This window comes from Bison bison, unplaced genomic scaffold, assembly GCF_000754665.1.
Source record: "Bison bison bison isolate TAMUID 2011002044 unplaced genomic scaffold, Bison_UMD1.0 scf7180017864471, whole genome shotgun sequence".
Lineage (NCBI taxonomy): Eukaryota > Metazoa > Chordata > Mammalia > Artiodactyla > Bovidae > Bison > Bison bison.
The window spans coordinates 10,890,994-10,901,395 of NW_011495032.1; the positions used below are offsets into that span (position 1 = coordinate 10,890,994).

Genomic DNA, 10,402 nt, shown 5'->3' on the forward strand with positions numbered 1-10,402 from the left:
TTCTCCTGGAAATCTTGATTCCAGCTTGTGCTTTATCCAGCCCAGCATTTCTCATGATGCACTCTGCATATAAGTTAAATAAGCAGGGTGACAGTATACAGCCTTGACCTACTCCTTTTCCTATTTGGAACCAGTCTGTTGTTCCATGTCCAGTTCTAACTGTTGCTTCCTGACCTGCATATAGGTTTCTCAAGAGGCAGATCAGGTGGTCTGGTATTCCCATCTCTTTCAGAAATTTCCACAGTTTATTGTGATTGATGGAGTCAAAGTCTTTGGCATAGTCAATGGAGCAGAAGTAGATGTTTTTCTGGAGCTTTCTTGCTTTTTCCATGATCCAGTGGATGTTGGCAATTTGGTCTCTGGTTCCTCTGCCTTTTCTAAAACCAGCTTGAACATCTGAAAGTTCACGGTTCACACATTGATGAAGCCTGGCTTGGAGAATTTTGAGCATTACTTTACTAGTATGTGAGATGAGTGCAATTGTGCGGTAGTTTGAGCATTCTTTGGCATTGCCTTTCTTTGGGATTGGAATGAAAACTGACCTTTTCCAGTCCTGTGGCCACTGCTGAGTTTTCCAAATTTGCTGGCATATTGAGTGCAGCATTTTTACAGCATCATCTTTCAGGATTTGAAATAGCTCAACTGGAATTCCATCTCAGGCTCAATAAAGAACAGAAATGGTATGGACCTAACAGAAGCAGAAGATATTAAGAAGAGGTGGCAAGAATACACAGAACTGTACAAAAAAGATCTTCATGACCAAGATAATCACGATGGTGTGGTCACTCATCTAGAGCCAGACATCCTGGAGTGTGAAGTCAAGTGGGCCTTAGAAAGCATCACTACAAACAAAGCTACTGTGATGCTTTCTAAGGCCTACTTGACTTCACATTCCAAGATGTCTGGCTTTAGGTGAGTGATCACACCATGGTAATTATCTTGGTCATGAAGATCTTTTTTGTACAGGTCTTCTGTGTATTCTTGCCACCTCTTCTTAATATCTTCTGCTTCTGTTAGGTCCATACCATTTCTGTCCTTTATCAAGCCTATCTGAGAGCCTTAGAGAACAGTAAATGTTAATACTAATACTAAGTACTTTTATACTAAATGGCTAAGTATTTACTTTGATTAAACATAGTTCAGTTCAGTTCAGTTCAGTCACTGAGTCACGTCTGACTCTTTGCGACCCTGTGAACTGCAGCACGCCAGGCCTCCCTGTCCATCACCAACTCCCAGAGTCCACCCAAACCCATGTCCATTGATTCGGTGATACCATCCAACCATCTCATCCTCTGTCATCCCCTTCTGTTCCTGCTCTCAATCTGTCCCAGGATCAGGGTCTTTTCAAATGAGTCAGCTCTTTGCATCAGGTGGCCAAAGTATTGAAATTTCAGCTTCAACATCATTCCTTCCAATGAACTCCCAGGACTGATCTCCTTTAGGATGGACTGATTGGATCTCCTTGCAGTCCAAGGGACTCTCAACAGTCTTCTCCAAAACCACAGTTCCAAAGCATCAATTCTTCAGTGCTCAGCTTTCTTTATAGTTCAGCTTTCACATCCATACATGACCACTGGAAAAACCATAGTCTTGACTAGAAGTACCTTTTTGGCAAAGTAATGTCTCTGCTTTTTAATATGCTGTCTAGGTTGGTCATACCTTTCCTTCCAAGGAGTAAGCATCTTTTAATTTCATGGCTGCAATCACCATCTTCAGTGATTTTGGAGCCCAAAAAAATAAAGTCAGCCACTGTTTCCACTGCTTCCTCATCTATTTGCCATGATGTGATGGGACTGGTGCCATGATCTTAGTTTTCTGAATATTTGAGCTTTAAGGCAACTTTTTCACTCTTCTCTTTCATCAAGAGGCTCGTTAGTTCTTATTCACTTTCTGCCATAGTACTAAATGCTTTATATTCATTATTTTATTATGCTTTCAAATTATCCTATGTATAATATTATGTTTGACTCATAGTCCAAAATGCAGATGAGGACATAAATCTTGAGATGGTAAATAACACACCCAGAGTCACCCAGTAAGATTCAGAATCCAGGATTCAATTCTCTGTTCATTTGAACAACTCCTTATTCTGCTTTGCCAAACTACCTCAAAGACCAAGAATGTTAGAAATCGAAAAAATAGCATTAATTTCCTTCTTGTTTTGAAGCATAGGACATTCAGCAAGTCTTTACAACTGAATGCAAAATTGTATGTGCTTTTTTCTTTTTTCTGGAGGTATGTTTGTCATCAGATTCTCAGAGAGTCCATGCCTCCAAAAAATTTTAACAATATTTCATTTCATTTATGGCTGTCATTTTACAGGTGAATACATGAGAGGTCAGAGAGGTTGATAGACTACAGTAAGATCTTGCCTCTTCTTTATTCCATTATGGTCCCTGATATGTCTCACATGCCTGACTTTAAGGACACAGAGTTGGTGTCACAGTTCAAGGAAGCAAGGGCTTTGTATAGAAGCTTTAGATAGTTTTTCTAATTGCTTAGGAGTACTGGGTATTCAATTGCTCATGCTTATGGTACTTTCCTCCACTTGACATGCCCCTTCTTTGCCAGTCTTCTCTAATGTACACCATGAGCTCATTTTGTTTCATTTGTCTCTGCTTAGCACAAGCTTGATTTGGTAAAAACCCACCCAAAGACTCAAGTAACTCCTTTGTCTTGAACCATACGGTATAAATAATGAGGGAGGATATTTGTCAGACTGTTGGGAAAAGGAAAGGCAGGAAGGTAAATTAATGATAAAGGTAATGCTACCACAGGGCCACCAGCTTTCCCGTCTTGGGCCACTGGGCTATGTCTATCCCCCCAGAAAATAAGAGCTAGTTCATGTTGGTCTCAAGTGTCCAGTCCACCAAGTCACTAGCCAATGTTGGATGTATCACCATGTATTCACTTTTTTTATTTCATTCAGTTTTTTTGAAGAACCTATATTATACTGATTTATATCCAGAGTTGACTGCCCAGGTAGGGCTTGCATAGGTTTTGAGGATGAACGATTTGTCACAGGACAAGTGGGTTAAAAAGTGAGCTCCAGAGACACATCACCGGGATTTAAATACCAACTCTGCCGACTCTGGGTTGGAGTAGTTTATCAGCTATCTGTGGATCAGTTCCCTCCTTTCTCATAGGATTGTAATGAGTTGATTAATGAAAACTGCTTAGCAGAGTGCCTGGATCATGGTAAGCACTCAGTAAATGTTGGCTATTATTATTACATTTCACTGATCCTTCCCTAGTTCTAAGAATGAGTTAAGCATAGTTAGTCTTTAGTAGTGACTTGAATAAAGTTAAATAATAATAATTTTAGATGTTTTTTAAGGACTTAATATCTTGATGTAAAATTAAAAGAATAAGAAAATCGCAAAGTTGGATGTAGTATGTGCAATGTAACATTTTAATGAATGAAATTTTAGTTTGATGAGAGCTTCCTGTATACAAGGCCCAGTCCTAGGTTCTGGTTTTCCAATAAATGAGGTATTCATCTAGAGTTTTCAGACTAACTGAGAGACCATAAACAGATCATTATACAACAAAGGGATAAATGTTGAAGTAGAGATAAGCACAGTCTGGAAACATAACATGGATTTAAGGATGGCAGGGGGTGGAGAGCAGACAGAGCTGTGCAGCCAGCCCTCCACAAAGATGTGCTGTCTGTGTGGAACTTAATATCCACAAGATCAGCTTTGCAGAAAGGCTTTTAGCGAAATCTTTAGCAGCCCTCCCCATCAGTCTCACCAGTCCTCACCTGTGTTTTTAAAGAGAAATGCATTTATCTTCACCCTCTCAGTAATTGTTTATTTGGTCTCTGGATGAGCAGAGCTTCAGGTTGGCACTGGTGGCCTGATAAGAAACAGGAAATGGCTCAGTGGGACAACTTTGTTCTTATTTAATCTTTTCATTGTTGAATCAGATTTGCTCCCTTCAATTCTGTTTCCTTTAATGCATAGACTTATGAGGCAAAGACAATTGATCTAGGTTGATAAATCATGTTGGTAATAATAACTATTATTGTTGAGTTCATCCTACATGTCAGGCACAGTTCTAGCAACTTTGTCAGGATGAATTTATAAACAAACTGACAACTAGTTAATATTTTATTCTCATTTTACAAAGGAGAAGACTAAGTGATAATGTTCTCATTTTACAAAGGAGAAGACTAAGAGCTAACAAGCTTGAAAACTTGCCTTAGGTTATGATGGCTCCAGAGTCTGTGTCTCAAATCCCATTAAAAAAATATTTATTCATTTGCCTATATTTTGGCTTGCTGGGTCTTCGTTGTGTGGAGTGTACTTCTTATCGTGGTAGCCTCTCTTGTGGTAGAGCATGGGCTTCAGTAGTTGTGGCTCACAGGCTCTAGAGCACTGGCTCAATAGTCGTGTTGCACGGGTTTAGTTGTTCCATGGCATGTGGGATCTTCCCAGAGAAGTAATCAAACTCCTGTCCCCTGCATTGGCAGGCAATTTCTTAACCACAAGACCACTAGGGAAGCCCTCAAATCTCATTTTTAAACCTTTTTTCTTATTGCCTCTCTTTGGGGTCATGGTTCACATTCACCAGGAGGGAAAATCAAATTCTCTCAAATTTGAAATCCTCATATTGAAATATTCTTTATCAAGGTCTGCTTTCTATTAAAATTTAAAGGTTGAGGATGGTATGATTCAGGGTGATGTTTGACCTTTGGTATTGCTGAAAATTCAGATCTGTTAGTTGATGATCTTGTCAAAGAAATACACATATCCTGTTTTGGGAGTAAAAAAGGGGGGACCATCAAAAGGTTCTGAGAAGAAAGGAAGGTCTGGAATATGAAGGTTCCTGTTCCTGAAAGGGGACTGTCTTCCCCTCAAATTCAATTTATTATTTTCTTCTCCACATCCTTCAGATGTAGATGTCTTACATAATAATGGAAAATACAAGAAGATATACTAAATTAAAGAAAAATGATGAAGATTCTAATTACTGAGGAATCTTTGAACAAATTATTTCTACTTTCATTTTCTTGCCCATAAAATGGAAGTTAAAAATGATACTTTTTTTCATAGAGTTGTTCTGAGGATTAAAATGCGAGCATCTATGGTCAGTGCTTAGAAAAGTGCTCAGCAGAGTTCACTGTATGTACTGTGCTGCTGCCACTTCTTTTTGTTTTTCAGGGATGATAGTAACATCGTCACTACCACCGAAACCACTACCACCACCACCATCCTCACCAGTATGACCAACACTATCCTTTCAAACATCATTACCACCACTGTCGTCATCACTACCACCATCCTTACCAATATGACCATAACCACTATCCTCACCATTATCATCACCATCATTACCACCACCTCTGCCACCATCATGACCACCATTATCTTCCTATCATCATCATCATCATCATCATCATCATAGGTGCATTATACCCAACAGCTGCTTCTTGTCCAATACAATAAGAAGATTATTTTAGAAGGGTAGAAAGAGTCATGAAAAAAAATCCCTGTGTGGGGAGTTGAGGGGGAGGGAGAGTGGTATTTGACTTAGATACTGCCAATTCCAGTGATGCAGATAAGGCACTTAAAATTTCTGAGCCTCATTTTGAAAAAAAATTCAGGGATAGCATGAATGCTTGTATCATATGTATTGAAAAAATAATACATTACAGAATAATAATATATAATACATATAATAATGTTATAAATATATGAAATGCATTATTATAATACACATAATGAATAAGCAAAGCAGTGGACTTTCCAGAGTGTGCTCTTCTCTCTGTAGGAGGGTGTCATCTTAGCTAACCCAGGATCTATAGCTATCTATAAGCACACAAGTGAAGTCAGAACAGATCTGCAAAATCTAGCACCTTGGCACTGGTGTATTTTATCAGATTGGCATCAGTGGCCCTGGTCCCTATTCTATTTCCTGAATTTTCACAATGAGAACCAATGAGGGAAAAAGATGGAGCTTGGGATTTAGTAGTTGGTAGTTATTATTATCAATGGAAATTTCAATACTGCAGGTATTTCAACCAAAGTCCTCCCTACCTAGCATTTATAATCGTTTTACCATTTGCTCAGAATATGCTTGTGTCCTAAATGCACTGACAACTCCCTTCATCTTTCTACTTGTTTCCATTTTTGGTTTCAGCTCCTTCTGAGATCACTTTTGCCATTGATGTTGGGAATGGCCCCATAGAGCTCATAGTCCAGTCTCCTTCTTCTCTGAATGACAACCAATGGCATTACGTCCGGGCAGAGAGGAACCTCAAGGAGACCTCGCTCCAAGTGGACAACCTCCCAAGGATGACCAGGGAGACCTCAGAAGAGGGCCATTTCCGGTTACAGCTCAACAGCCAGCTGTTTGTAGGTAGGGGACATCTTAAGGTGCCCTTTGTGCTAAAAACCCTACATGACCACAGTGGAATTGGGCCCAAGGAGTATTACTATTTTATTTTAGTCCTAGAAATGATTATAGTATTTCATAAAGCATTTAAAATTACAGATGTAATTTTACAAATTCTTCCTTTCTAGATTCATTAGCTTCAAGAATGAAAGATTGCCATTGCTTAGCAAAGTTTGCAGGGGTCTCAGACTCTTTTTGTATCTTTTCTCCTTGTTCATATTGTACCTTTAGATGTCTAGGGACTCCTATTATTTTTCATCCTTGTAATCAAAATATACTCTCAGAAAAAGGAGTGCAAGCTATTTAAACCTTTTTAGATGTTGACTCTGTCAGTGGGCTACAATTCACCTTTCTTAGTGACATCTAACTCCTGATGATTTTTGATAACCATGTAATGATATATGTTATAGCATCTTCAAGGGATTTGGGGAATCAACAATATGGCAGGGGGGGGAACTAGAGGTTTTTAAGCTAAGAACTTCTTTAATATTCCCAGAAATCACATCCCTTAGGTGGCTGCCTGATACTTGCACAGAAAAATAGCCTGGTCCCCAAGCATACATCTCCCCACTGATCATTCCCTCCTTGAGACTCAGAATCAGCCTTTAAATAAGTTGCTCATCTGAGCTGACTGCCACTGCTGGCAATAGGGCCTGGGGGGCTCAAACATCTTTCACTGAGCCTTTCATTCATTCTTTCCATAAATATTAAGTGAGTACCAAAAACAAATCAGGTTCCTTGTTGGATGGTGGGAATTGAAAGATGACTTATGCAATAAAACATCTTTTTCAAGTGCTCACTGTGTGTGTGTGTGTGTGTGTTGTGTGTGTGTGTGTGTTGTGGGAGACAGAGAGACAGAAATAGAGAGAATTTCACCACATTAGTCCATATAGGAAAAGAAAGGTTCACATTATTGCTATAATTTAGGAGGGATTCTTTGAAATTAGGTTGAGCAGGGCATATATAGGTTTAAAGTACAAAACAGAACTGTAAATGTTAGGTATATTGTAGTACTATCAAAGCCAAGACACTGCTCTTATCTGAAACTTGAAATTCAGATGCTTAGAACAGTAGTACCAAGAAGTTCCAAAATTTGCCAGTATACGCAGATTTAAGTTTTTTTCCTTATGTATTTATTTTATCAGCTCACACTATATAGCTTTACTGCTAGTCATGAAATGTCATCAACTATCAATGGATGTATCTTAATTGCTTTCTTGAAATCCAGGTCTGTGCAACTTTTAACTCTGAGGAAAGTTGTCACTAAGAACACACCAACTAAAAGAAAAGAAGTAACAGAATATGTAATGTCTTTCCAAAAGTAATCATATTTCTTTCTTCATCTATCATGTTTTACATATTCAGCAGAAGCTAAGACATAAGTGATTAAGAGCATTTTTATGAATGATGATGAAAAGGCATTCACTTAATTAACCTACATAAGTGATATGATTTACTATTAAAATGTATATTTTTAATTTATATTGATGTCTTAATTCTATTTAAACATAACATTTTATTGCTCTGAATAAGTTTGCTAGTCATCAAGATTTAATGTCTTTTTTGGTATAATCAATTCAAGTACTTTGCAATTTTCATAAATTATATTCCATGCCAAAGTTTAATTTATCTTCAGGCTATATTGATGAATCTTTCTGGTTGAAAGGTGTGTATAAAGATGGAATTTTTCAATCCCTTCATGCAAATTTCATGTAGTTATGAAATTATCATACAGCTTGAAAATGTGACAAACTTTGTACAAGTTGAAAGTGAAAAGAGGCAGCTGTGTTTCTTGCAGGTTTTAATCTCTAGACATTTCTGTTAAATTGATCACAAATGCAGTGAATAAAAGCTTGTCTATGGGTCTGGAGGAGACACCCTGCTCAAGCTGCTGCCAAGGTCAGCTACTGCAAGAGCACCTGTTTCTGTTATGTTTCTTTCTAATAAGTTCCATCTCAGATGTTACTATGCTTTATTGAATTTGGCTTAATATACTTGAAGAAGAAAAAATGCCATTGGAGGTCATTTAGTCCGTTGGTTTGAATTTTGCTGTTTAATGTTCAGTCTGCTTAGAAATGTTGGGTGGCAAAAAAAGAAAAAAAATTGAAGTCTTGATATTTCCATTTTGTATGGTTCAGGGGTTAAAAAAACAAACAAACAAACAAACAAAAAAAAACCCTCTACTTAGCTAGAGCAGCCAAAATTAATTGCATTCTCTATCATTCAGAAATTTTGTCCCTGGATTTTTATACTTGCTAGGCAGAAAAACTATGATTGCTGTGTGCTTTTTTCCTTTAATTTTTTAAATTGAAGTATAGTTGAATTACAATGTCGTGTTAGTTTCAAGTGTATAGCAAAGTGACACCATTCTACGTATCCATATAGGCATTCTTTTTCAGGTTCTTTTCTGAATATAGGTTATTACAAAATATTGAGTATAAGTCCCTGGTGCTATATAGTAGGTCCTTGTTGGTTATCATTTGGTTAACTGGATAGATTGAATGTGACGTTACTTAAATATTCATTTGGATATGTCTGTCTAGACACTTTTAACCACTGAAGGATCTTTCAATCAAAACAGACTGTTGTTCAGCATGGTAATCACTGGTATTGCTGTTGTGTCCATGAGTGCTTCCTAAGTACCAGATTGAATTTTATAGAATGGATGCACCTCTTAGCAATGCTCCTGTCATTGGAATGTGAAATGTTGAAGTGCTGATACCCAAGTCAATGCATGCTGGATTCCCAGAATCAATATTGTAACTGCAGACTTTTATTTCCCTGGTAGTTAGGGACAGTTGCAACCATGCCATTTCAGTGGTGGCATCTTTTGAATAGAGTAGGAGAAATTTCATAACACGAGCTTCTGAGATGAATGCAGCAAGCTTGGGATTGTTTCAGCTTTAAAACCCTTGGCTGCATAATCCCTCTCTTTTGCTATTCCTTACTCCTCTGTCCATGGGATTCTCCAAGTAATCCCATGGACAGAGGAGACTGGTGGGCTACAGTCCATAGGGCTGTAAAGAGTTGGACACTACTGAGTGACTTAGCATGCATGTTCTAGCTTTTCAAGTCAATATGAGGATGAGGCAAGAGAAATCTAAGAAGTAGCACCTTTTACTAAAAGTGAAATGAAGAGATCTAGGTTTGAACTCCAGGTCAACTGCCATCAGATCTTGGGACACTAGTAGGAAAGCAACTAGCCTAAATGGACACATTGTCTTTATTTGCAGAATGAAATTGATGAGTATGGTAATGGAACTCTTACAACTTGTGGATATGCTATCATCTCCATGTGTATGTTAGACATGACAATTATCCTTACCCTCATGCCTGTGTGTATGTAACAGCAAGGAAAATATCTCATTGTCCCCAAATCTGACGTCTAATCTTTCCTAATATGTTGGAATTATAGTCTAGACACTTTGTAGAGCTGTGAGACTGAGTCTTATTTTGTGTTACTTTACTTTTTTCTTACCTTTTTGGCCTTTCATGAACCTTTTTTTTTTCTTTTTCTTTCTTTTTTTTGGCTCAGCTGCTTTATTTGTATCAAAATAAATTGAAGTAACTCCCACTTAGAACTCCTTGGGGAAAATATCACATTAACTTGATAAATCATAAAGTTGCAGAGTCTCACCCTGCCCCTCTGTGCTGCGCCTGCTTCCACACCAGTTGGGAATTATTATTCCTATTTTCAGATGAAGCATGTCAAACGTGGCGAGGTCAGCGGTGAAGGCAGGCAAAGCAGTGCTCATTTGCTCTGTGCCCTGACACGTGATGGTGCCAGAGTCTCTCTGTGAAATAGTTACTTACATTTACTCTTGAGAGTGCCCCACAAGGATGGCTTTCCTGACACAGGCCAGAAGAGTTTTCTATCAGAAAAGATGTATGTCTGCACAGGAGGAGATATACATCCTTTTCACATTAAGGAAGAATTAGGCAATCACCTTTAGGCATATTTGTTACGCAAAACCATTGCTGTGTGAAGGACGTCAATGGTGAG

At 38.2% G+C, this 10,402-nt stretch overlaps 1 protein-coding gene across 1 annotated transcript in view; it reads left to right on the forward strand.

The window, feature by feature from the left end:
* Positions 1-10,402, forward strand: part of CNTNAP5 (contactin associated protein-like 5) — a 1,037,136-nt gene that overhangs the window by 857,795 nt on the left and 168,939 nt on the right. Inside the window, exon 17 of the mRNA XM_010860827.1 lies at positions 6,145-6,363. Within this exon, the coding sequence (XP_010859129.1) occupies positions 6,145-6,363 (219 nt within the window). The remainder of the gene's footprint in view (positions 1-6,144; positions 6,364-10,402) is intronic.